Below are 27,024 nucleotides of genomic sequence, written 5' to 3'. Positions count from 1 at the left end.
GAAACCTTGAAAAGCTCGTTAGTCTTTTTTCTTGCAAGATGATCTCTACTTCTTTCCCGGCTGGTTCACTTTCATAACTACTTTTATAATCGGTTTTTTTCCGGTTCTGTACATCGTAGTTTTCATATTGATTAGGATATGAGGATCGATCTACTAAAGTCAAAAAGCTACCCAGGCTCAAAAGAAATAAAGTGGTGACATAGTGGATCCTCAGCAGAGGTTGTCCGGGGGTTTAAAATGGGCAATGGAATGTGGAGTAGAGCCAATTAGGTCACAACCGATGCTGTAGCACCCAACTTCTGTTGATCACTCGGGAGTTGTTTTCAAGGTTAAATCATCGCCAAATTGGACAAGGATAAGCACAAGGGGATGGAACCAAGCACAAGCTTTTTCCCTTGTTTGGCGAGCTTGCGTTTCACATCAAAAAGCTTGGCTTGATCGTCGCTTGATCGTCGCTAAAATTCGTACCCATAAGGCTTCCGTTGCGTCACTTTGCAGCTCAAGTATGATGGAAGTTTTGGAAATTTCCAATCTTGATCCATTGAGTGCGTGTTAAGTCCGGGGAAATCCAATGAGGGATATCTTTTGATCAACTGATGAGGCCTCCGATAAACTAACATTCCGAGTTTGAGGTTCCAAGGAACTGCATGTGACGGCGAACTTTCGTGGAAAATTGCATGCTCAACATATTCAGACGAATATATAGTTCATGTTCCGTTATTGTGGTACCTTCCACCAAGTCCTGCAGGCCCGGGGCTTTGCTCCCGGGCTGGGTCAGTAGTATTACAAAAAACCTTGGAATAATTATACAAATTTTTTTCGACTTGTATAATATAAAGATTCCGGAGCTATTATCTCCCACCACACAGAGAAAATGCTGTGATTTATGCCACTACGGCATGAGTTCACATAGATAGTTACCCCTTTCTAGGTGCGGCAAGCCTGAAAGATAAGCATTTGAAGTGTCTACGGGCACCTAGGTACTATCAGTATGGCTACATACAAGATCGAATTCAATGATTATGATTATGTAATATGATTAGGTTTTCCATGCACTAGGGCTTCAGGGCTCCATATCAATGTATAGAGAGACGAGCATACGTATGTGTTATAGAGGGTATGCACAGCTGTCAAGTTGTAAAGTCATGCGGGCTTCATTGGGATTCCTAAACATCTTCCGGAGCCGATATCCATGTCACCGGGACCTCGCTAATAAAACCTATATTCACTTAAATCCACTCGATATCTAGACAACGATATTATATGGTTACCAAGGTATGTATTCAGGGTCAGTTCGGCTACGTTACAAGGCTGATAGGCATGAATAGATGCGAACGGAAAATCCAATTATGCACATTGGAATAAACCTTAGAAAAGAAACTGATCGGTACAAAGGTACCTAGGTATGTAAATTTATGTTCAAGTGATCAAAACTTTCTCTTATCAATGGCGTACCATGCTAAGTACAGGTGGACTATGCCCCAGGTGGTCAACACTCAAGGGGTGAAGAGAAAACCTTGCAGTCGTGTGATAGAATACCTAAGGGACAAGAAGACCGTTGAGGTGGGGAGCGGAGGTATGTGATCAATGCCCCCATCTAAGAATAGAAGTTGTTGATATGTTTGTTATGTTTACATTAATGTCGGTTGACTAGGTTATTACCGAAGCAGACAGCTATTGATATCGTTTCTGTACGTATATAATAGGTGTATGCATATTGGGTAAAAGTGAAGTTTCATTCTAAAATGCTCAGATGGAAGAAGATATAGTAGCTGCCATGCCAAGATCACATGATCTTGGTATGTCAGCTGATATTCGTTCCAACAATTAACTATATACAGTAAATTCTAGCCAATCAATCATAACTATTAGTTATTGTCGGTTGACTAGGTTATTACCGAAGCAGACAGCTATTGATATCGTTTCTGTATGTATATAATAGGTGTATGCATATTGGGTAAAAGTGAAGTGTCATTCTAAAATGCTCAGATGAAGGAAGATATAGTAGCTGCCATGCCAAGATCACATGATCTTGGTATGTCAGCTGATATTCGTTCCAACACTGGGCAAACTTAAAGAAGGGATGAAAAACGCGGTCAGAGCACAAAAGTCAAGAAAGAAACACAAACTCGTACAGCAGTCACAAAATCCAGTCTTCTGCTTTTGAAAACAAAGTCTCTCTGTCCCGCTTAGTCAGAACATTCAACCCAACCGATAGCTTGTAAATTAATGCGGTTGGTGTTAATCAATTGCTTTAACGCGTCGCAGGGTTTGTCCTTGGTCATCGCGTCTGCAGGATTCGAGTTCCCATCGATCCATTTGATCTCAGTGATCTGGCGATGTTTGTATGCTTGTCTAAGGCACATCACGTCGATCATTAGTCGTTTCTCTTGTGTGGAGTTCAGTCTCACAAGACAGTCATATAGCGACTTTGAGTTAGTGTAGAGAACTATTGGGATATTGGCCTATAGCATTTGGTCTAGAGTCGACTTTATTGCGAAAGCGATGTCTGAGCCATGAGCCATAGTGTATAGCTCTGATGCTAGGACGCTGCGGGTGACTCGTTTGCATTTGGTCGAGCTCTAGTGGATGGTATTGGCGTTTACTGTGGTGTCATTGTCTTTTGGAGCGTCTCTCTTATCGGCTAGCGCGATGATATAGCCGATCTGGGATGAGAGGTCTTTATTGTTCGCAAATGATGCGTCTGTGAAGACTACTAGCTGCAGGGAGTCTAAGTCTAGGTTGACAAAGCTAAGTCCTCTGGCGGAATTCTCTTTTTGCCAATGCAGTCGTTTGTTCAATAACCTATAATTGTCTTTGCTCAAGTCGGTCGCTTGAGCAGCGAATGCCAAGTCGAAAGCAGCTTCAGGTTGACATACTGAAGCTATATAGGCGCCTCTCGCGCGTTCGGTAATATATTCATCTTTGGTGTTGGCAAGGGAGATCTTATCGCATTGGCCCTTCTGCTTAAGGGTGATGCTTCCATCTGTTACCAATTCGATGACTCCACCATTGAATTTCAGTGGATTTTCAATGGTTAGTTGCTTACGCTCTTTTGCCGCGAAGTTTGCCTTTTATAGCTCCTGTTTTTCTGCTTCTGCAAATTCGTTATCTATAAGGATAAGAGTATCATCTGTTTGAAGTCCGACGATACCAAATCCTTTCGAATCTGTTGTATATAGAAGGCATAGGTCAAATGTCGACTGGTTTATTTTCAGGTTTATCAAATGGTAGGAGTGATATATCCTGAACCAGTAGTTTCCTGCTTCGGGGATGCCATAGAGTGGCTTGATGACCTTCAGAAGTGTGTTTTTCCCGAGGTGGCCTATCAGTTCCTTCGGTGGGCGTGCGTAAAATTCACGGTTTAGTGTGGTCTTTGACTGGATGTATACCTAGGAGATATCGCGGAGGAATAGCTTGGATTCAGCGGCAATGCCTTAGCGACTTACAGCGATGTAAAGGATTAGTCTCTGACTGACACATTGAATCGTTGGCGATTGAGTCAAAACCAGGTCTTTCTCTTGGTCGTTATATGCTTAAATGACCAGTCTTGATTTTTCGAAAGCCCGCTCTATGCCTTTATTCTTGATATCGTCAACGAATCTTGAATTAAATAGTCGTATACTAGGTGGGGCTTCTGTGACAAGCTCAAAGACTCCCTTTTCAAGTAACCCATTGATTTCTTTTTGTCTTGAATCTCGGAACTGAGTATTGGTGCTGCTCTCCTCTTGCAAAAAGATAGTTATGGGCGGAAAGTGTTTACGCGGGCGACCTAGGCCACGTTTTTGCGCTTCTTTAGGGATAGGGGCAGTTACAGGTATCGGGTGCTTACGTGGACGGCCTAGGCTACGCTTCTATGGCTACGTGGGCTGCGAGGGAGTAGGGGCAAGTTCTTGTTCTTGATTATCTACCCGTGTTCGGCCAGAGCGTCTAGGTTCTGGCTGTGATCCAGCGTGTTCAGAGAGGGTTTTAGTTTTGGCTTCTGGTGCCATCAGGTCGATTTCGTCTATTCCCTATGGTTCTGGGTTTAGAGTCGGCGATTCTGTGTAAAATGGTTTAACCACTATCGATCGAAATGCTGTTAGTCTATTTGGTAGTTTGACTATGCAGTTTTCGTCTTTAATCGATAGCAGTATATATGGCCTAGTCCAATTACCTGTTTTTCCTATGTTTCCTTCTCTCTAGACAAGAACTGGTGAATTCAGTGGCAAATCATGGATTACGGTTGTGTTTGGGCCGTTTCTCATGTTTAATGCATCAGCGATTTGGCGTTCTGCTAGGAGCTTCTGTATCTCGGCCATCGCCTTTCTAACTGCTGTAGCACGCTATGTGATTGATGGTAAAGGGGAATCTAAGTCAATCATTCAGGGGTATGCGCCAAAAACGAGTAGTATAGGGACTAAACCTCCTGGTCCAGCTGTGTCGTTAATTGCTTTAAAGGCCATTTAGAGGGCTATTTCTCGGTCGATTCTAGGGATTTCAGCAATGATAATCTGGTAGGCGCGGCATAGGGGGCCGTGGTATCGTTCAACCATGCTGATTGAGTTATACGCTTTAATAGGCACACTTCTTGTGTTTATGCCTATGGCTTTTGCATAAGTCTTGAATTCCTTACTAATAAAGTTCTTTCTAGTGTTGTAGGTGATCTAGTCTAGAGGGCCTAAATATATGTCGATCCAGCATGATCGTAGTTTATCCCAGGTGTTTTTGGCACTAATGTCGTCTAGCCATCGGCCTGATTGAAAGTGTGTTGCTTCGTTAATAATATGAAGGAGGGGCATGTTTACGATGTATATAATATCGACTATAATATTGAAGTTGAATCTTATGTCATCTGGGTCCTTTAGGGTGAAGCGGAATCTTCCTGGCGATTTTCCAAACTTCTGGCAGAATTGACAAAATTTGGTGAGGTATTCCAGTGCCGTGGTGTTTGTTTCATGGCCTACGTTCTAGAGCAACTTTTGGAGTCGGCTGACTGATGGATGGCTAAAGCGACGGTGTAGTCGTCTAAGCTTAGTATCGGTCAGGAAGCAAGGGTTTATGCTGAACGATATGCTGAGGTACGAGGAGAGGGGTGCGTCCTATAGCATAAAGGGGTATCTAAATCGGCGAATGATAGGTATTTCATTTTGTTTGCCTGGTTTTGAAGTGATGACTATGTTCCTAAGGTTGTTGTAGTATACTCCAAGGTTGTCCATGTCCGCTAGGCATAATAGGAATAGAGTGTCTGTATTAACGATATGGAATTGAACGTTGCTAATAGGAGTAGGGATTTTTGCTGATCCGATTAAAGAGGTTGTTCCAATTCCGAATTGGACATTAACTTCGCTAGCTATGGAGGGATCCAATTTGATGTTCTCAATCCTCTGAAGCGCTTAGAACTAACCAACTCCGGCTGTAGATTTTCTTGAGGCGCCGGTATCGATCATGATTCCCATAAATATTTAGGAATTATATCGGCTAGTGGGCGTGGTGGTGTAGCTGAATAGGTCAATGTCTTATAGCGGAGTGTCTCCTTATATAGGCGATGGTTTCTCTGATAACCAGTGCAAGAATGCTTTATTAGAGAGCTCTAAGCTTATTTCTATACCCTATTCAGCATTAATTTGGCTAAATAAAGTGAAGAAGCTATCGATTGGATCATATTCGTCTTCATTAGGGTCTGTTTCGTTGGTCTGGAGGCTAATTGTTTGAGCGTCAGCCAAGAGAGCTTCGAAAGCTTCAACTTGTTCGGTTTCGTCATTTCCTTCGCAATAGAGCATGTATTGCCTATATCTCCTGTTGAAATCGCCGTTTTTCTCCTTATTCTGGTTGAATCCTTGAAGGAAATTTTGTTTTGATTGCTTTTGTTCTTCTTCAGTATGTCTCCAAGATCGACATGATGGTTTTTGGCAGACATAGCATTTTCCCTATGGGTTTCTTTTAGTCTGATTCCTGGTGAGTCCTCTTCCTTGATTGCCGTCTCTATGGTATCGTCTATCAGTATAGAATATTTCTTCTAAGGCGAATGCTGCTTGCCTCTCGGGGTTTTCTTTCTCCCAGGTGGTGATTGATGACTATAGTTTATTAATCAATACCGCGAGGTCTTCTGGTAGATCAGAAAGTACGTTACTACACGCTAGGACTCCTCTATAGGCTATGATAAGCTTATTGATGAGGTTCATGTTGCTCCTGAGTTCTGGGTGAAGACCATGTCGCTTTCTAAGGAGGTCACTAAGCATGGATTGGAAATTCTGATAGATTGAGTTTAGGCTGTTAGAGTTGTTGTTTATCACTCTTTGTAGTATGATGTCGTTCCATTTGATCAAGTTTTGGCGGTAGAATTCGGGACCTTTAAAGAATTAGTGTAGGTGGTTACACGCTTCTTGGAATGTTCGCGAAGGTAAATCACTACTATAGTAATGATCTTCAGCAATTCTAGTGAGCATCGTTGGCAGTGCTGTGTTGTATCCGTCTAGTGTTATCCTAACTCTTTTGTAAATGGTGTAAAAGATTTTGAGCTTCCAATCAAAGCTGCTGTTGTCTGTCCCACTATATCTCTGTTTCTTAGTATAAATCTTTGATATAGAGTTGATCTCCTTAGTGAAATCAGTCTTCAACTTCTTGGTTTCAAAGATAAATGGACTAGTCTCTAGAGAAAACTGATTAGGAATGCCTAGGGTGCTCTATGGCAAGAATTCGTTATTTCCTGGATCGGATTGGTTGCTTCTGGGGGCGGAGGAGTTGATCTTTGGATCAATTGGCTGGTCCCTTTGGGAGGGGGGTTTTCCTTAAGAAGGTTGTTTCAATCCGTCGTAGGTCGGGTTAAGGCGTTTTCTGAGTTTCGCAGTGACCATTGGAAGAGAGAATTCTTCAAAGAAATCTTCTATATCGCTGTCTGTCCATAGGTGAAACTCTTCTTGCTGAGCTACCATAGATAGAAGGGCGTATATTGGCATTTTGCGATCAGGGCGGGGGACGAATACTCCGTGTTGAAGTAGGTTCGCCCGTAATGCTGATCGTCTTGATGGGGTCACTTGTTTAAAGTGCTCAGGTTCCCATTTTTCGAATAACTCGTAGTATAGGATCCAGAGGTTGTAATCCAGTATCTGGTTGTTGAAAATCATGTTTTTCTCAACGTAGTCATTCATCTCTTATTTTATAGCCGTTGACAAATCAATTTCCCAGTCACCATCATCGTCATCGACTGGTTGAATTGAATCGGCGGCGGAAAATGGGATAGATATGGTTGATCCGTTTTTATGGCAGCTTAATGAAGGTGATGATGGTATAATGATAGTAAACAGTGGGGAAAATAGCAATGGTGTAATGGACGGCAGGTAAGCCGGCCGGGTAGTATGGAAAGTGATATAGCGAATGAGTGGGGTGGTTATAGCAGTGTGTTCCTTAATATAGGGATGATACGGTGATCTATGAGATAGATCACTTATTGGGTTTTTGGTGGTTGTTTTGGGAGTAGCCTTTGTTTCAGGATATGCAGGAGTAAAAAGGTTGCAGAAATGAGGGTATTTTTGAGAACTGATGGAAATGGAAGAAAAATGAGGGAAAATGTGGGAAATATGGTGTTTTTCTGTGTTTTTGGACGTTCTTCATAGACCTTCGGGCTTCTATGAAGTGGGTTCTTAGCAAGATGGTGCAATTGTCGGCGATCGTTCAAGCCTCCAATTGTCACGATCTTCTCCTTCGACTGAGATATGGCAAGAACTTAGCGAATCTGGAAAAACAGCTTTTGAAGACTGTTCAACGCGCTCGAGCTTCGTAGATGCGTATTTCCTGATCTGTACGTCTACTGATCAGTGTCGGTTGACTAGGTTATTACCGAAGCAGACAGCTATTGATATCGTTTCTGTACGTATATAATAGGTGTATGCATATTGGGTAAAAGTGAAGTGTCATTCTAAAATGCTCAGATGAAGGAAGATATAGTAGCTGCCATGCCAAGATCACATGATCTTGGTATGTCAGCTGATATTCGTTCCAACAGTTATGTTCGCCAATTAATACCTATCAGCAATTCTGTTAATTAATCTAGTAACTAATACGCATTTCATTCGTTGATTCCTACGGGATTTGGTTCCACCTCTCTTCTAAAAGTTGATAAGTTCAACTGGTCACGTGAATAATATACTAGTTCTCATCTTCCAATGTTTTCGTTTAATCTATGTCATGATCTATATATTTCCCCGGTGATACCACCTTCTACTACCATCAGGCTCACCGGATAAGCAGTGGAACCGGTGGGCTCACATTTCGTTTATGGATCAAACTTATCAAGATCCATACTTATAAATTTTCGTGCCGAACAGATCCGATCTATGGATATACAAGGTTCCATACACCATCAACTCAAGAAGGCCAAATTGAATCATTATCATTTCAATCTAGTACTGTATAAATCTGAACATTTCAATAGGTATGGCTTATTATTTATATTGCTATTCATCGTAGATATGCAGAAACAGTTGATGTATTGATTGTATAGCTGATGACGCAATATGGCGTGATTTGGCCAGGAATGTCGTTGCTGCAAGTTTGCCGACGAGCCGATACCGCCGTACAATCACTAAGAAATGGTAGAGTATTGATAGTTTCAGGGACCGAGCCGACTGACCGATGTGGAGTCTACTATAGAATTACATTTTCACAATTGAGTGTAGGTATATAAGGAGGAGTCCTCAAGCAAACCTTAAAATTAAATAAATATTACTTTAAGTCTATTTGACCTCAACATTGAATAAACTCCTCAAAATGGCAACTCTTACAGAGAATGAGACCGAAACTGCTCTGTCTGGAGCTGATATCTCCATTTTCCCTGATGGCTTCAAGACTTCGGGACAACATCCTCCTATCTATTCACGAGTTCGCCCTTACACTGATTTTCCAAAGGTTCAGTACGGCCCTACTCTGTGGAAAGCAGAGGAGTATCGCAATAACCCTGAGCTCTGGAACCACAAATTCACCGACGAGGAAATTAAAGAGCTCAGCGATGCAAGCGATGAATTCATCAAACAGGGCATCCCATTGACCGGAATTTCTCAGGTGAGTTCTCGCAATATTAAGCTCAAGTAAACTTTCTAACGACACTCGGAAGGCTCGGTTCCCTCTTCCAAACCTTTCCAAGCGTCTTGGAGTGCTGCGGAAAGACTTGATTGATGGAAAGGGATTTTTCCTTTTCAAGGGTATTCCAGTTAACGAGTGGGACCTCCAAAAGTGTGCTACAGCATACATGGGTCTCGGCACCTACATTGGTTACTTCACAAGTCAGAACAGCCGTGGTCACGTTCTTGGCCACGTCAAGGACCTTGGGGAGGACCCAACCAAGACTGAAAGAGTGCGAATCTATCGTACAAATGCTCGGTATGTCAAATATAGTAACAGCCTTATAACATGCATCACTAACTTTGATTCCAGTCAATACTTCCACACGGATGGATCTGATATCGTTGGCCTTCTCTGCATCGCCAAGTCTCTCTCCGGTGGTGAATCAGACATTGTTTCAACACACTCTGTGTACAATCTGCTCCAGGAACGCCACCCTGATGTGGTTGAGACTCTTGTCAGCCCTATTTGGTACTTTGACCGCAAGGGCGAGGTCTCAGAAGGCGAAGAGGAATGGCTCCGCGGCAGCATCCTCTACCTAGAAAATGAACGGAGCGAGAATCCCCGAGTTTACGCCCGACTTGACCCCAATAACGTCACCAGTCTTTCCCGATACAACTCTGGCCCGGATGCGCGTATTCCGCCCTTATCTGAAAAGCAGAAGTATGCCATTAAGATTTGGGAGGAGACCTGTGCCGAGCTTGCTCTTCACATGGTTTTGGCACCTGGTGACATCCAGTTTGTCAGCAACTCTCATGTCTTCCATGCGCGTACTGCCTACACAGACCACCCCCATGATGCTGTTGATGAGAATGGCAAGCCTATCCGCAGACGCCACCTGATGCGTCTCTGGCTGTCTGCTCCTGAATCCGAGGGTGGCTGGAAGCTCCCTTATCATGATACTCTTGAGAAGAAGCGCGGTGGAATCCAGGTTAACAACAACCCCCCAACCTGCCCCTTGGATGCCGAATAAGATCTTTTGATTACCTTGCCTCTTCTCCAAATACCTAAGCTGTACATATTATTAATTTAGCATCAAAATCTCAATGTATATATTGTCCGAGAATACATGTTTCCCTAAAGTGTGGATCTTCTTTTCCAGGTCTACCTGGGCATTTCACAGTCTAAAATTCCAGATCATCAAAAATCAATTCTGCTGAGGGAATGGGAAAACCGGCAACCATGGCTCTGCTTGTGTAACAGGATATCCGCCGGCCCATGGCAAAAGGCCGGCCCCCTCAATTCCAGATCCGACTGCTGTATCTGCAGGTTGCCATGCCCAGCCAAGGTCTGACATGAACAAATTTTGAATCTCTTCGAGACTTGCCTGGCCTAGTTCTATATCAACATTTTGAGTAAGAGACCCATCTGTGGAACTATCAAAGTTAGAACTTGAATCCGGTCTCGAGCTGTTAGGTCCAGATGAGCTCGTCGTTGCCTTCTCCGGGGCGTGTCTTTCCGGTACAGACTTTCGTGCTAGACGAAAAATACTCAAGGGGTTAAGAACATAATCAGGTGCACTTTGAACTGGTGTCCCAGGAAGACTCTCGCTAGAAATTTCATAAGTCCAATGTCATAAAAAATTGGTTGTTGAGGATTCCCTACTTTGTTTCGTCCTCCTCTATCGGCTCGTACGGGTCGTCGGGTATGCTGTTCCTAGCTATCACCTCAGAACCAATACCAGATCTTTCGAACATTGTTTCAGCTGCAGATGCCTGATAGAAAATTCAAGTCAATTATGATAAAAATATAAAAAACAACCAGGGGTTGGTGCATCTGCCACGTACCAATGAGTTGGCAATAACGTAAAGACAGCCCATGGATTTCAAACATTTGATGTTACTCCTCAAATGCGGCACACTCTGCATCATGAGGATCTTGGATTCCTCTAAGCTAGGATCAAGAATCTGGGTCAAGTGGTACACAATGATCCGAGAGCTGTCGTATGTAATGGTGGGAAGCCATGAATCTGCTAACATTCGGGTCCCATGGCGGGCCGTCTCTCCAACTATGTTCGCAATGGTTCTTGCTGCATCGAACAATATCTTTTGTAAATGGCGAAGAAATACTTGCTGCTCTGGTGGAAATTCGAAGGCAGATCGAAGCTTATAAAGTGCCGGTGCACCCAACCGGTACAAATCGCATATTGTCTGATAATGAGCGCAGTGTAGAGCACACAGAGCGCCAAGCTGGGATGAGTCTTTTCGAACATATATTGAATCTGATGTGAACTGCAGACGTGCTGGCAAAGAATCATACCATGCGTGGCATTCTGCAGCTAGAATTGCAAATTCAGACTCAGGTTCCCAAGGTACCATAGCTTCATCGAGATGCTTGATATACCTAAGAACCTTCTTGCGAATAGCAATATGGCGTATGAAAATTGCCATAATTCCCATATTCGGCATCATTAAATTCAGTTGCTCATTTGGAATGAATTTCAGACAGTTTCCAGGGTCCAATATCTCTGTAGGATATGCGATTTTCTGGATGAAGTTTCGTTCGTTGCACGGAAGTTGAATCTTCATGTCCCTTTCATCAACTAGGGTTAATTGATCAACACCACTACCCACCAGAGCATCTGTCACATAGCAGCACCACATAAGTCGTCGGCGGGATTCCCGTTCTGTAACAGAAGGCCCTACTTCTGTGTTCTGGCAAAGAATATCTGTGTTATACTCTAGATTGATCTGTAAGGCCTGAGTCATGCGAGTAATGAGACCACTAAGCATAAATGCGTTAGCGAAGTTGCCCATCCTAATGGCATAATCGTGGAGTAAAACAGATGCCTATGTGAAATTTAGCTTCAGGGTTTGACTTGAAGATGATTTGAAGCTGACCATTAGGTTCTCGACTGTGACCGTGTCAAGGCTCTCGAGGATTAACCGCTGAGCTGTTTTTGACCACTGACTCCCAGCGTGAAGTATGAATCTTGGCAGAAGGGGAGCCACACTCTCGCTGTATGAAAGCGCATGGAACCTAAATTCAACTTGTCAATTCAAGATCGAGAAATATGCCAGTAAACCTTGAAACTAACTGGGCACCCAATGCACATATTATATGCAATAAAGCATGTTCCTGGTAGTTTTGTGATAAATCTTTATCGAATGTTTGCAAAAATGAAGGCCTGTGGATAAATGCAAAGCATCGCAAGGGGTGAATATTGTTGAAGTAGTCTTCCACCAAAAGCCCTACTTTCCATGGGCCAGGTAGCTGAGGAGCTGTAAGCCTAAAAACTCTACATCAGAAATGAGAACAAAATAAATGTAGCCAGTGACAGACCTACCAATTTAATGGTGAATTGGCTCGTCCAGTTACCTCTATCGAAGGAGACTGCTCATATGATATGTAGGCTGATTGCGGTGTGGCATTTTGTTCACTTGTCTGTACTGAAGAAGGTTCAAGCTGGTCGCTTGGTGAGTTTTCAGGCACCGAATATGGAATTTGAAGAGACGCGGCTTTGGAAATGGGTTCAACCCGCCGTATCCAGCTAGGCTGGGAAGATTCAGAATAGAAGCAGCTTTCGGCTTTGTCTTGACATCTTTTGCATGAAGGTCGCTCGCCTGAACACTTGGTCTTGGATGTGCGACATGACATACAAGATCGGTATGTTCGTTTTCGCTTTGAACTCTCCACCCTATCCCTTGCAATATCTTGGACTTGAGACTTTGGAGATGTGGAGTAGCCTGAGCATACTAAGCGTAACCGTACACAATTACCACATTCACCAGGATGTTCATCACATTTGACCTATTATAAAGAGAGAGTTAATTGGAACCCTGGAATATATCTAATTGTAGTTTTAACGATGGATCTCACTTTACGAGCTCGGCAAGTGCGACAACCTATTTACAAGTCAACCAGCAGAACTGCATTTTTACACAGGTTTAACTCACCAAATCGCGACCGTGATGATTTAGGAGTTTCACTCATGCTTGTTCTCGATTAATATCTGCGACTTTCTGCGAAGTCGTACCCTTTTTGCTAGGAATACATTCAATGTTCGCATCATCGGCAAAATAGCGGTTAGTCGGCTATGAAGCTGATGAAATTGATATGGGGAATGACACCATTATAAGGCGGTGAAATACTTTCTGCCGGGTTCTTCTAACCTGATATTTATTTTTAGGTTCTTCATGTCTTAATCCAGAGTAGTTTAATCTGGTGAACCCAATTTGGTCCATACAAGTGAGTATTATTTATGACAGCACGATTTTAACACACCTGGGCACTTCATGGACCATACTTTGAAATTAGATAATTTTCATCCTTGTAAGTGATCAATTTTCGTGTGCGGTGCCTTTTCTTCAAACCTTTGACGATGCTTTTATTCATGAACATCTATCACATTAATATAATTCAATCCCATCTCAATGTCTCCAAATCCAGGGAGCGAATGTATATGCGTTTTCTCTGGTGATTGGGTATGGAAATCTCTAGGTATACCAGTTTGATTGACGTCGAGAGTAGTGACTGATCTGGGGTTGAAGTTTTAGTACTTGTTCCTTATCGATTCGTTTATTTTGTAAAATGATAGTCTGCGTGGCATCCAGCATAAGTTTTGCCAATCACGAGGCCATTCTAACCATCAAAGGCACTCATTGCTACTTTCTGTCAGTTCCCTGACTTCAAAGCCGTGAAAAACCTCTTTCCAACTCAAATATACTAACGGGATAGTCAGAAAACGCTCTATTATACAAGATGAGCTAGACGCACTAGAGTTACTGGGAAGGAAGTAGACATACTAAGCCCCATTTTTCTACTAAGTTTTAAGAGTGTTTCGATTGGGTGCAGCCATCATTAAAAAAAGGAAAAGGGGAAAATAACAGATGGCTTTTTTTTTTTTTTCCAACAAAATAGCTACTGAGCCTGTTGAATATTCTACTTATCACACTCTATTGGCATTTGAGTTCTCAGGCTCATATCGGTTTCGGATTATGCGGTTCTACGCACTTCAGACTCAAGAATTTCCCGAGGGAAGCTATACGACTTATGCTCACAGACCCAACTTCGGGCATTATATAGCTAAAACACTCTAATAGGGTCGTTATTATGAGATGATTTCTCTTTATTGTATGTTCTTAGTCTTTGCCAGGGGTATTGAGGGAATTGGTCATAGACCAGTGGGCTCTTTGACAAGCTGTCCTAAACAGCTCATAGTCTCCTTCAGCGAAATCCCACACGTGACATGCTCCTGCGTCATAACAAGATCCCGAATAGATGCCACAGGACTATTCTCCATGATAAACACAGCTGGACTAGACTCTCCGTCAACCTCACAACAGGGGCCAGAAGACATTCCAAGAGCCCTTTCAATCTTTGCCAGCATGTCCGAGCTTAGTTCAATCAAGACTTGAATTTGAACCGTGAGACTCCCCTCCATATGAAATTGCCCAAATTTGAAATTTGGTAGCAAAAGGAATGGGGCAGCATAATGCGGAGGAATAACGAGGAGTAGTTGATAAAGCTGAGTGAAAACGGCACGATATACTCGATTAAGATGAGAGTAAGTAGACAAAATACTCAAAGCTGTGGAAATGTCAAGGCTTGCCTGATTATGGATCTGGCCTTGATTCACGGGTGATGCCATCACGGTAAGGTAGCCTGAATCGTATGAAGAAGCTGTATTTGCAGCATCCTCCATGTAGTTCTCCAATGTATCTACCGGTGCACATTTCATTTCATCAAAAGGGCTTTGGCTGATATCAACAGACGGGAAGCTGAATCTGTCTCTCAAAGTGACTAATTCACGCTGAAGAATCTCAATAAACTGTGTAGAGTGGTTGAGCATTCGAAAGATTGGGAGATCAAGCTTTCTAACCATGGGATTGATGTCTTCTCTCAACAGAGATGACGACCCAAAGATGAATTTTTCGGTCTCCAGGAACTCCAGATCATCAATCAGCTCCATTCCTAACCTCAAAAGGCTCTTCCGCAGACTGCACGAGTTCATAAAATGCGAGTCCACTGCAGGTTTTGGCAGCTCTTCGTCTCTCGTTGGTTGAAGACTGTTCTCCCAGGAAGATTCCCAGCCGGAATCGGAAAGAAGTATGGAATCTGGAACAATGCTATTTAGTCTCTCTGTGGATAGAGAAGCTGTTTCGATGCTGGTACTATTTTGAATGCTTCGGGAATAGTCTATCATAGGCGTATCCGAGAATGAGAGCTGGCTCCTGAGACGATGATCGGGTTCAAACATGAAATCATCTATCAAAGGCTATATTCATTTGATCAGATAAATATATTAGAAGAATAGTACGGAATAACCTACCACCTGGAACGGGGTTGCCGTCCATGGCGACATTTGATCTCCCCAAGGCTCAAACGGGAAAGTTCCAACAGGATGAGAAGCACACTGAAAGCTTTGATCTTCTATGAAGCGACTCCGTTCCCCGGTAGGATAAGGGATTTTCTCCGAATCACCCCAATAATGGAGGCCAAGATGATCGTGCCTTCGGCTAGTGCTGGAGGATATGCTTGGCTTCTTCACTTTTGAGATAGAGGGCTTGTGAAGAATGGGCATAGCATGTTGCTCGCTGCTTATATACCGGCCATCAAAATCTCTTGACAATGTCCAAGAATTGCTCTTTGACGGTAGATAATTTGTAGCAGGCTGACCGATATTGGTAGTACATACCACCTGAGCTTTGAGGCACCTCTCGCATGATCTGCCATTTCCTTGATCGCGTTCACAGCGGAGCTTGAATCCGCGACATCGATCACACGCAGATCGTCGAGACTGTCTATAGTTCATGGCTGAGTGCATTATGGGAATTGAGTTCACAGATTGTGTCTGGATTTTTCAAAGGCACACTGGTTCATTGGATAGATGGAGATGTTGTTCTCATTCTTGCACTTTCATATCACCTGATATTTGCCTGAGATGTCGCCTTGACTGGTTTGAATGCAAGAAGCTTGTAGACTAGACCAAGCACTCAGCTTAAAAATGGGCCGCTGCGTTCGAAACACATGTCCAAGGTACCTATGTATTGGATCATAAAACATGTGCGAAACATGGACTATCTGCAAGAAGCCATTGAGGTATGCGTGATTTGAAAACCACATGGATCCAATTTGTCATACCCAAGTATGATACTTATCTTGCTCGAGTGCTCGTTATTTCTACTAGATGCTACTGTAAAGCTAGCGTTGATTCTAAGTGAAATAGATACTGGCTCTTTAAATAATTTAGAATAGTGGGTGTAAATTTCGTTTCAATGAAGTTTAAGTTGGCAGTTTTCTGAGCACAGTTCCAAGGTTGAGTCTTAAGCCGAGCCGAGCCGCTTGAGCTAAAAATCTTAACTTAGAACTAGCTCACCTGGTAAAGGAAGATATGACAGATTACTGGCTATTATCTTTCTATGCAAATAAGATTGTCCTGAATCTAGTGAGAACAAAACTGATGCCCAACCAACACACTGCTCACTTTGTTTTCCAAATTAGGATGTTGAGACAGATGGAGGATAACGCCACGCGTTGATGTAAATCTAGGATCCCATGTGAGCAGCCATGGATGCGGTCTGACAAGGACAAGTTGACAACACATTGTGCAGGGCCCAGGTACTTGGTTTGGGAATTAGCGCTTGGCATCTAGGTAGTACACGCCCCAGCCGACCGGAATATCATAACTTCAACTAGGCAAGGATTAACCTGGATATCCGGAGAATCCCCGTCTTAATTAGTAGCCGGTTGCACCACCTTGTTCTCACATGAACCTCAACACGCCAATAGCTTGGCACTAGGCTGTTATAGTACTCAGGTTGCACGGCTCCTGCAGACTAAGCTCAGACTTAAATATGCATGTACGTACAAGGTCAAAAATACTGCAGGGCCTAGATTATTTCAAGGTTCAGGCTCCGGAATACTGTTTTTTGATCTATGGAGTTACTAGAAAGGGCTTGGTCCAAAATATCATCTCGCCATTCCCCGTCTTCCCGTGGGACAACGGCTGCACTGACTGTACTACCGCAGGCTATCTAGGTACTTGAACGGCTATTTACTCCCAGGTTCAAGGTTCTTTACATATACATATTTTCATAAACGTGCCTAGGCAAGCTCCTATCATAGCTTTCCAATACTCATGAACATAATTTAGACATAGCCTCTATCCTTTTCCGTTGAAAAATCCTACTAAAAAACTAACTTAAGTAGCTTTGGTCATACTACAACCATACATACATAGGGACTAGACTTCGTATTTGAACCTATAAATTTCGTACGGGAAGAGCTATTATTCACCTGTGTAATCAAATCACCCTTGCAAGCTTGGGTACGTTCGCTTGTTTTAGCGCAGACCCTAGTCATCTTTCTAAAACATGAGATGCTTAGATTGGACTGGATTGGCTTATGTTTTAGCAACGCCTCAAGAACCTTGGAATGAAGTTTCGAAATGATGTGCAGGGCCCAATGCAGATGCAGCTATAATTCCAATCCAGCAACACTGATGGTTCCAACCTTGGAAGGTACGGCCCGGCCAATCGTTGAGCAAGTATAACATTCAAGAGCAATAGTAGAATAACTGAGTAGAAGTGATAACATATGAGCATCATTAAATCGACAATAAATGAGGAATACGTTGCTCAAGGGTACGGATTTGATACAGACATTCTATGTTCAGTGACTATCAAGCAACTATGTACACTGCCTTAACATATTTTCACAAAATCACTTTTTGTTTAATGGTATATCGTTGCTGAAAATCAGGTAGTAGAGATTTAAGATCACAGAATCGGAGGAGCGACGAAAGATTCCGGAATGCCATCAAAAACCCAGTTAAGAGAGTCGAACACTTCTGAGAAGCCAGCTTCGCCAAAAAAGCCGCCGCTTTCGTCAAATTGGGCAGCTAACATCAGAGAGGAGTCTTCGAGAGAACTAGTTTGCTGCTGTGTCAAGGGGCCAGTTGTTGTTGTAATATCCTGGTTCGCTGCTGCTGCTGCTGCTGTATAATTATGTGAGTTTCAAAGATAGAAAACTTTGGATCCAAGGTGAGTAAATACCTTGCATTTCCTCTATCGTTTTGATAGGCCTGAAACGTTGTCTCCAGCGCCAAACGGTGTCGTAAACATGACTCATGCTCATCCTACAACGAACCTTGAGCTGAAGGGTATCGTCATCGGCGAGTTCTGGGCCAGTGGCATTCCACATTTGCGCAAGGATATCAGCTAGGCGAATGGGTCGATCGTGATCCATGACGCTGATTCTGCGAATAGCCGAGATGGCTCCATTGAACAGCAGCTTGCCGTGATTGAAATCAATATGCCGGCTGAAGCTACTCTTTAACAGTTTCATCAGAGCAAAGGCCGCCGAAACGATCATTTGAAGAATATAATTGGTGGAGTGGCTGATCAACTCGCCTGGCGCTGTTTCGAGATCAAGAACTCGACCCAGGAACGACGTTGTTGCGATGTACAGCTTAGTGAGGTCGTCAATCCGTGTGGTAGATCCGAGGAACAGGAAATACCGGAAGTGTAGTTCTGCTGCGCGTAAATGAATCCTGTTGATCGCTGTAACACAATGTTAGACAACAGTTCAAAAAAGATGGGCCAAAGTGATATACCTGATATTTCTTGACCAAATTCGACTTCCATCTCTCTCAATTCACTTTCAAGAATTTGCACAAGGACCAGCTTCTCGACGCTGATAAATTCTGCCTGCTCGGGTTTGCTACTATACAGGGATTTGGTGACACGATCGCAAAATTTCTCGATGCGTAGCCGAATGGCCAAGTCATCCGGTAGGTGATAGTCAGCATCTTTCAACGATGCTGGTTCCAGAGCCCAATCGTATATTGTACTTGGAGGCTGCCCATAGCCAGTCGCAACACTTATAGATCGTTATTTTCGGGTTGGCAAGTATTGTCATGCAGTACTTACTTCTGAGCAACTATGTTGCAGATGACCCACGTATGAAGACGGTCTTTTAATGCTTCACCTTGAACCTCCATCTGGAATGTGGTGAACTCCTCTGCTTGGACTGGGCGGTGCAGCCCTAACTGCATAGCTATCTGCATCATTAAGCCACTGAGCATAAAAGTCGTGTCTGTCCTTTGACTTGTCGTTGGCAGAGGCCATGTACACAAAACACATAGTGCCTTGACCACACGGTAGTTCTGCGGCACACTAGTGATAGTGGACCACAGCAGACGATTGAATGGACCTGACAGCGCACTCAACAAGCCAGGTTCACATGGAGACCTTCGACTAGCCACACAGATGAGAGTCCACGCAAGCAAGGGACATCGGTTCAAATAGGCCTCAGGTGGCTTTGGGGGGTTGAGAAGAGGAAGAAATGGATGGTAGTAAGTGAAGTATCTTCAATAAACGTTAGCCTTAGGTTCAAGCAAACGACCGAAACGTCCGGTTTCTTACTGTTCGAATAAGCGGGCTACTCGGGCTCGGGAGAGGGTGATGTCCTCCAGCCTCCATGGGGTGTTTTCTTCCTGTGACAGAATAGATCCAGACCTTTGCACGGTCAATGGAGTAGTGATAGAAGAGTGTGGTTCCACTGGCACAGATACTGGCCGAGATCGATTTAAACCAGAGGGATCCTGGTGTGCGAACACATCTGAGCATGGGGAAAGATCGTCACTGGCATGAGGCTCAGCTAGTTGCTCATCTGCATTGCTAGCTAAGCGAAGCCGAAGATCTGCGATCTCCTTCTCCATTTCCGCATTTCGCCTGTGTATCAATGAGTGAGGTGAAGAGCCAAGGAGCGATATGAGAATTTTTCACCTTCTCTTGGAGATCCGCTTAAATGACTGTTCAACTTTGCAGTCGATCCCAAGTCTACGGCAGCGCGAACACTCCGCAGCGGGATTTTGTACAATGTCACATCGGAGCTGTATAATTTTTTTTAGCACAATTTGATTGCTGTGATGGTGGGAGGAGTGCCCAGTTTAGCGTATCCTGAGTCAAGGTGGCATAAGTGACATGCTATACATCTAACTCACCTTCTGTTGTTTACATTCATTACATGCTTTTCGGCTTCCGCCTCGGCGCTTTCCTGTTACAGGAGGAGTTTTGTCCATTCCTCCGGAATCCGGGCTTCTTTTCATAAAATCAACCCCCGGGGGTGGCCCGGTTAGCTTGGGAGCCCGAAAGTCAGTGGGGGGATGAATTGTGGCCCATCTGGTGCCAACAAATTTCGGTAAGTAAAGTCCATTCGGTTCGGCCTGCGTTCGTCCGATATAAAACCCCATCGAACAAGAGCTTGTGCTCGTGATGCGCATCTGCCGGAAATCGGAGAAATCAGCAAAGCGCGGGGAGGTTAAATGTAAGCCAGGGATTTCTGGTGGAGTCCTTGTGTGGACGATGATTCGAGGTTGGAACGAAACTCGGCAGTTGTTACTGAGTAAGCATTATCACGTGATGATATATGAAGGAAATCATCTAGGCATGAATTCATTTGCAAATCAGGCCTTGGAAGCCATTTTCAAAAGTCAAGGCCATCTTTGTCTTAGTTTACATGGATCAGAACTAAGGACTATGTCAACCAGTAGCTGACAGGGTCGGGCTGTTATAGGTAGTGATGGCAGGGATACGACGTATCAAGACTAAATAAACACGGTGTCCAGAAAGAAATGGTACCTAAGTACCTTATTTTGGATTGAGTCGAGATTTCTTTCATGCGTACATATCATGATTTCACGGGCATCTCACTGTACCAAAGTAACATTAGCGATACCGTCGTGTAACTATCTCAAGACTATTTGATAGTGTTCCTACCTAGAGACACCGTGTCTGACATTATTGAGGCACGGGTTTTGGGTTATACATGCATTTAACACTGTATTGATACTACATTGATACCATGTCAAATCCAGGAAGCCATGTCATCTCAATGTTGAACCGACTTGACGTGATTTCATGAAGTACATAAACAGCTTGATTGACATAATGTCGACTAATGACATAGATAGGTATGCAATCATTCTGAGACAGAAAAAAAGAAAAAATCCCCTCCCCCCGGTATTGGAATATTGAATTTTGAATTCATATATGATGAATTGATGTCGGTGAAAAATATAATTGCTAAAATAAAAAACAATTGATGCTCACAAGCGGATTTGAACCGCTGACCTCGTGATTACTAGTCACGCGCTCTACCAACTGAGCTATGCGAGCTGGTGCTTGAGAAAAACGTCGAGCTTAGAAGTGATCAAGGATCTTATCTGATCAAACTAGATCCTTCCAAGGTTGCGTTGAACTAAACCAGACACACTAATGATTTCCTAGGCACAGGGAAAATTTACTAGTTGTACCTGTTACAAACCAAAATTATATATTTGTGTTTTCTTTCCTTTCCAGGTTTAGTTTACCTAAGAACAATCCATTTCCGCCTATTAAAACTGTGCTGTGACGCAGGCCTAGTGGGTTAACCAACCGAAAGCGGAAACCGGCACAGAATGTAAAATTTTTTGAAGAAATTTGCTTAGGGTATTTAAATTTAGATACGTAGATATCCTTCGATGGCTATATTGATGTCGTCTTGTATCTTACTCGTGTTGAACATAACAATCTGCGCAGTGCTGGACCAATATGTCGTTTAGAAATGCCGCCTCGGGACCGTCTCCGGCAAGCTGGTCCTCTACAGCTGTCGATTTTGGCAATGACACCAAGATGGTTTCTCAGGATCTGAAGGTTGCCGATATGGAGGAGAATCACACACCCGAGTCAGGACCGGGAGAGTTGAAGCGCAGGTTAAAAAGTCGTCACCTTCAAATGATTGCAATTGGTTCGTTTCACTATCCCTTTTGATATTGCTGTATAATGGCTCTAACGAGTAATGTTAGGTGGAACAATTGGAACTGGTAAGCTTTTAACCTTGGAACTGGTTTGATCAACTGAACCCAATATCTAGCCCTAACTTGTGTAGGCCTCTTCATCTCAAGTGGTACTGCAATAGCCTACTCTGGGCCTGTAGGAGCGCTCATTGCATATTCTTTTGTTGGCACTATCGTGCTCTCTGTTATGACGTCTCTCGGTGAAGTTACAACTTATATACCGATTCCTGGTGCATTCACTTCATACGCGACTCGCTTGATAGATCCTAGTCTCGGCTTTGCAATGGGCTGGATTTACTGGTTTAACTGGGCCTCTACTTTCGCTGTCGAGTTGACCGCAACAGGAACCCTTATTCAATACTGGGACCCAAATTTAAATATCGCAATCTTCATTGGAGTCTTCTGGGCTTCCATCACTGCTCTGAACTTCCTTCCTGTGGGATTCTATGGTGAAGTAGAATTTTGGTTCTCCACTATTAAGGTTGCTACCGTGATTGGCTTCATGATCTTTGCTATCTGTATTGATACCGGTGCTGGAGAACAAGGCTATATCGGATTTCACTACTGGCATAATCCCGGTGCCTTTGCTGAGCATGTGGTCGAGGGTGCTGTTGGTAAATTCGTTGGGTTCTGGGCAGTGCTGATCCAGGCTGGATTCTCCTACCAAGGAACAGAGCTTGTTGGTATCGCAGCTGGAGAGACTGAGAATCCTCAAAAGACTATGCCTTCCGCCATCCGCAAGACATTTTTTCGTATTCTACTATTTTTTGTCTTGACCATCTTCTTTATTGGTCTTGTGGTTCCTTATAATAATAGCTCGCTCACTACGGACAAAACTGACGCTTCCGCCTCGCCTATGGTTATTGCAGCCAATCTTGCTGGAGTGAAGGTACTGCCAAGCTTGATCAATGCTGTCCTTTTGACCGTCGTGTTGTCCGCAGCAAACTCGAACGTGTATAGTGGAAGCCGCATCTTGACTGGTCTGGCCCACGAGGGATTCGCTCCTAAATTCTTCACTCTTATCACTGAAAAAGGTGTCCCATATGTCAGTGTGGGCTTCACTGCTTTCTTCGGACTACTCGGATTCATGAATGTTTCCGACGATGCGGGAGCAGTCTTCAACTGGCTAGTGAATCTTTCTAGTGTGGCTGGATTTATCACATGGTCTTGTCTGAATGCTTCGCACATTGCTTTCATGCGAGCATGTGTTGCACAGGGAATCTCTCGCGGTGATCTACCTTATAAAACCATGTTTCAGCCTTACATGGCTTGGTACGGTCTGTTCTTCAACGTCTTGATCGCCCTCACCCAAGGCTTTACATCATTTATCCCAACATTGGACGTGACGAACTTCTTCATCGCTTACATTTGCATCATTGTGTTTGTTCTTCTTTATGTCGGACATAAAGTCTGGGCCCGGTCATCTTTTGTGAATCCTGCCGAGGCGGATCTGGCTACTGGCCGAATCTTCTTCCAGAAAGAGATCGAGATTCCTATGACTTGGTACAAAAAAGCTTGGGGCTGGGTAGCAAAATAAAATTTGCCATGAGAGGATATTTAATGTCAAGTCTATTTGTATATCAGTCCATAAGTTGATAAAAAAGGTGCACTGGTGGTAACTTCGCAAGTCAACATAAATTCCAATCTTCAGCATCGCTCTCATCCACATCAACTGGAAGTGGTAGGACAAAAAATCTATAGATACGAAGCAATATGAATATATCATTGGAAGATCCCTTATCGTGAGATCGTGAACCACTTCAAGAAGATCTCTATTGGTATTGTGTTCTATAATCATCAGGACACTGCCTCTTGCGTGAAAAATTTGTTAGGTACAAATATTCAATTTTCCCTTCGTCAAAACAGACATATCGAATTTTGAATATACCGAAATGGAACCAAACACGAATTAGATTCCGAGGTAGAGCAAAAGCTAAGCGCAAGAAATCCAAACGTGACACAGGCTTGACGCTTCATACAATGTCGGGATTGTATTTGTTGATAGAAAAGGGGAATGAAACTTATAGGGTGCTACGGCGGTAGGAGACACCTTCAATAGCGGGGAAATCAGTGAACCAGCTCACTTTTTCACCAGCGCCTCGGTTGATCAAAGTTGATGGGAGACTATGTCCCTCTTCGGAATCAAAAATAGCTTTCATAATGTCTTTCTTGCCGCTGCCGGTGGCAATGAACGCAATCTGGATAGCAGAAGTGACAACAGGCAGAGTGAGAGTGATGCGCTTGGGCGGGGGCTTAGGCGAGTCGGAGATGGCTGCGACCCAAGCGTCCTTCTCGCGTAATAGATCGTGGCCAGGGAACAGACTGCAAGTGTGGCCGTCAGGACCACAGCCCAACAGGATCAGGTCGAAGATAGGCAGCTTGACGCTATCCTTACTGGCAAAGGTGCGCATAAGATCCTCCTGGTACAAGTCGGCAAGTTCTTGGGGATCCGCATCTTGGTTGGCGTACTTTTGATCAATAGGATGCACGGTCGGAACTCCAAGCTCCGCCGGGATTTTGCTCAAAAGCTCCTGCTTCAACAGGGAGTAGTTGCTATCGGGATGATCAAGAGGCACAGCGCGCTCGTCGGCGAAGAAGATATCCCACTTATCAAATTCAGGAGTGTCTTCTGGAGTACCGTTGCTGGTAGCAAGTAGTGCGCGGGCCAGCACGGTGGGCAAGGAACCGCCGGATACAGCCAGGCGGAAGGTATTGTGGCGGGTTAGAGCCGCGGTCTGAGCCTGGAGAACATAGGGCCTTAATTTCTGAGCCAGAGCATCAGCATTCTCGAAGCTGTAAAGATTGGATTGTGTGCTGGCCATGGTGGATGAATGTGGTGAGTTGAAACGGAGAAGATCCGGTGAATGTTCGCTCTTGCAAAGTACGTGGGGTTGGGGCGGGATGACCAGGGTGATAATTTGGCCGCACAAGGTATTTATGGCTGAAAAGGGACAATATTTTAAGAGTGACGTCGTCTATACTCCGTATTCAAGCAGCTATCTTCGTTCGGTCTTTTGAATTGCTTCAATCCGGATGGTCGCAACATTGGAAACGTGTCACGTGGTATGATAGCAGTGACGTAGTTGATCGACGGATTGCGGCATCACGTGACATGCCCTCAAGTGTGCCTACATCATTCTCAAGCCTTCTTTGAATCCCCCTTTTCTTCTGTAACCTTGGAAATGTGTAGAGATTATTTCTAAACCAGAGCATGCCAATCAATTGCAATGATTGCCATTTATTCAATGCTCATGATGCTGAAATATATATCTACGGCTCTATCACTAATCGATCCTTTAAATCTTTCCCAAGGTCATTTCCCACGGTATCTTCCAAGATTGCGCATATTGACTCCGGATCTGATACTTGCTTAGCCCTGGAACCCTGAATTTAACTCAATTGAGAGATATGCATGATTTTAACCCAACCTTAGAAGTTGGCTTCAGGCCAGATGGCGCATTATTCCAATATTGCATCCTAAGAACTTGATATTTTAGTCATAGTGAGCTTGACTTTCGGCATATGCTTCAAGATCGGTTGGATTTCTTTCCGTTTCACTGTCAGTCTTCCTTCTTCTGACAATGGGCAAAGAGTCGAAGCTCAAAAGGTACATGTACCAGTAATAAGTTCCTAATAATAATCTTTAGTCAAATCGGCTCAAAAATCCGAATGGAAAGTTGCTATACTTACCGCTGAATAGTGCACCACCAATGATATTACCCAACAATGCGGGAACTATCCCCTTCCAGATGTACAGACCAACAGTGATATTAGGTGCCTCAAGCCAGATACCCAAGGGAATAAAGGTCATGTTGGCAACAACGTGATCGAATCCAAGCGAAACGAAGGCAAATACAGGCCACCAGATGCCGATGACTTTGGATGCAAGATCCCGCCCTTGCATGCCGAAAAAGCAGGCCAGACAAACAAGCCAATTACAGCCAATCGCCCGCAGAAATATCATGCGGAAATTGGGAGTCACTTGCTTTTTGGTAGCAAAGGTAATAACAGCAGATTTGAATGGGTCTGTGGCAAAGACGTTGCCATCTATGGAAAATTAGTTAGTATTCGATTGAAAAAATAAGGTTTCAAAGAAGTGCAACTGACAGCCGAAGATGATAGCTACTACGAAAAGGGATCCTGCCAAATTGCCGAGGAATGTTATGGTCCAGTGCATTAACATCTTCCACCATGGAAGTTTCCTTTGTAACGCTGCAGCAGTTGTGTACTGGTTGCGGTCAGAATGACTCAGACAATTTGAAAATACGAGGATCATAACATACCATGAAGGAACCCGTACAGAGATCAGCTCCCGTTAATATAATCATCACAAGTCCATAAGGGAATACAAGAGCGCTGATTGTGCGGATTAACCCAGGTGCATTTTCTTGGAACCATGGCGAGGCATCAGTACTGAGAGTGGTGCCACAGGCAAAGGAAAGTAGACATCCAGCAGAGACACCGCTCAAGAAGATTTTGTCTGCTCGCATATTACCCTTCATAACCCCAGCCCTTGAGACGGCCTCAATGACTTCCACAGGGGTAAATGAGTCAAAAGACGGCATATTGATAGATCAAGTATCCTTCTACTCAATGGAGTTGGGAAGAAAGACCTCTTCGCAGATCAAGAGGCTCGTTTGATTTTTTAAGCCTTAGAAGGTGATTTTTGCAACGCAGGAGAAGATGAATGAAAACGATTATCGGCATACTTAGGCAGTTTTGCCTGTTCTCGTCTGGTCCCGATTCCCGAGTGACTGTCATGTGACCCTACCTTTGAGATGTGCGTAATATTACTATTTTTCCTTCATGAAAAAGCCAACCGGATATTACTAATAGTTCAAGTCAAGTTCAACTTGTCCAAGTAGTTGTCGATGCAACGAGCTTAACCCGAATAAGCCATATTGTGGGGTGAATTGAAGCTTTTAATTCGTGCATTTTGTAGAACTCTAAAAGATGGATCCTAACCAAACTTTAAAACCGCCCTTTTAATTTCACCGCCTCTTTTTGGTAGATCGAGCTTTTTTAAGTGGATCTATTAAAAAATTTTCTACTCTGTAGACTCAGACTTATGAATGTGATCCGGATCCAGATCCGGATCCATCTTTCTGAAAAAAATTACTGGTGGGTTCCGAGTTGTGAAGATC

At 43.7% G+C, this 27,024-nt stretch overlaps 8 protein-coding genes across 8 annotated transcripts; 2 read left to right on the top strand and 6 right to left on the bottom strand.

The window, feature by feature from the left end:
- Positions 1–8,748: 8,748 nt before the first annotated feature.
- On the top strand, positions 8,749–10,072 carry N7495_006690 (TauD/TfdA family dioxygenase; the record flags this gene model as incomplete). The annotated part of the gene is made up of 2 exons (XM_057209341.1): positions 8,749–9,039; positions 9,092–10,072. 2 exons carry the CDS (start codon positions 8,749–8,751, stop codon positions 10,070–10,072), a joined length of 1,272 nt encoding a protein of 423 aa, XP_057063115.1.
- A 174-nt stretch (positions 10,073–10,246) lies between these two features.
- Positions 10,247–12,696, bottom strand: N7495_006689 (Zn(II)2Cys6 transcription factor; the record flags this gene model as incomplete). The annotated part of the gene is made up of 6 exons (XM_057209340.1): positions 10,247–10,649; positions 10,705–10,814; positions 10,887–11,888; positions 11,940–12,078; positions 12,137–12,328; positions 12,386–12,696. The coding sequence occupies 6 exons, from the start codon at positions 12,694–12,696 to the stop codon at positions 10,247–10,249; spliced, it is 2,157 nt and encodes a 718-aa protein (XP_057063114.1).
- Positions 12,697–14,212: 1,516 nt separating this feature from the next.
- Positions 14,213–15,865, bottom strand: N7495_006688 (Zn(II)2Cys6 transcription factor domain-containing protein; the record flags this gene model as incomplete). Its single annotated transcript, XM_057209339.1, has 2 exons — positions 14,213–15,316; positions 15,371–15,865. The coding sequence occupies 2 exons, from the start codon at positions 15,863–15,865 to the stop codon at positions 14,213–14,215; spliced, it is 1,599 nt and encodes a 532-aa protein (XP_057063113.1).
- A 1,954-nt stretch (positions 15,866–17,819) lies between these two features.
- On the bottom strand, positions 17,820–19,762 carry N7495_006687 (fungal specific transcription factor domain-containing protein; the record flags this gene model as incomplete). Its single annotated transcript, XM_057209338.1, has 5 exons — positions 17,820–18,037; positions 18,096–18,602; positions 18,656–18,921; positions 18,972–19,409; positions 19,467–19,762. The coding sequence occupies 5 exons, from the start codon at positions 19,760–19,762 to the stop codon at positions 17,820–17,822; spliced, it is 1,725 nt and encodes a 574-aa protein (XP_057063112.1).
- A 20-nt stretch (positions 19,763–19,782) lies between these two features.
- On the bottom strand, positions 19,783–20,296 carry N7495_006686 (uncharacterized protein; the record flags this gene model as incomplete). Its single annotated transcript, XM_057209337.1, is given in 3 exon segments — positions 19,783–19,936; positions 19,958–20,030; positions 20,044–20,296. 3 exon segments carry the CDS (start codon positions 20,294–20,296, stop codon positions 19,783–19,785), a joined length of 480 nt encoding a protein of 159 aa, XP_057063111.1.
- Positions 20,297–21,635: 1,339 nt separating this feature from the next.
- N7495_006685 (Arginine permease CAN1) lies at positions 21,636–23,417 on the top strand (the record flags this gene model as incomplete). The annotated part of the gene is made up of 3 exons (XM_057209336.1): positions 21,636–21,831; positions 21,890–21,907; positions 21,973–23,417. The coding sequence occupies 3 exons, from the start codon at positions 21,636–21,638 to the stop codon at positions 23,415–23,417; spliced, it is 1,659 nt and encodes a 552-aa protein (XP_057063110.1).
- Positions 23,418–23,901: 484 nt separating this feature from the next.
- On the bottom strand, positions 23,902–24,702 carry N7495_006684 (6-phosphogluconolactonase; the record flags this gene model as incomplete). The annotated part of the gene is made up of 1 exon (XM_057209335.1): positions 23,902–24,702. One exon carries the CDS (start codon positions 24,700–24,702, stop codon positions 23,902–23,904), a length of 801 nt encoding a protein of 266 aa, XP_057063109.1.
- Positions 24,703–25,373: 671 nt separating this feature from the next.
- On the bottom strand, positions 25,374–26,445 carry N7495_006683 (formate/nitrite transporter family protein; the record flags this gene model as incomplete). The annotated part of the gene is made up of 4 exons (XM_057209334.1): positions 25,374–25,510; positions 25,571–25,927; positions 25,988–26,108; positions 26,164–26,445. 4 exons carry the CDS (start codon positions 26,443–26,445, stop codon positions 25,374–25,376), a joined length of 897 nt encoding a protein of 298 aa, XP_057063108.1.
- Positions 26,446–27,024: the final 579 nt, after the last annotated feature.

Source organism: Penicillium taxi, assembly GCF_028828555.1.
Source record: "Penicillium taxi strain IBT 34144 chromosome Unknown utg000004l_segment0_segment0, whole genome shotgun sequence".
In the NCBI taxonomy this organism is placed as follows: Eukaryota; Fungi; Ascomycota; class Eurotiomycetes; order Eurotiales; family Aspergillaceae; genus Penicillium; species Penicillium taxi.
Note: the sequence above shows the minus strand (reverse complement) of the source record. Positions and strands in the feature narration are given on the sequence as shown.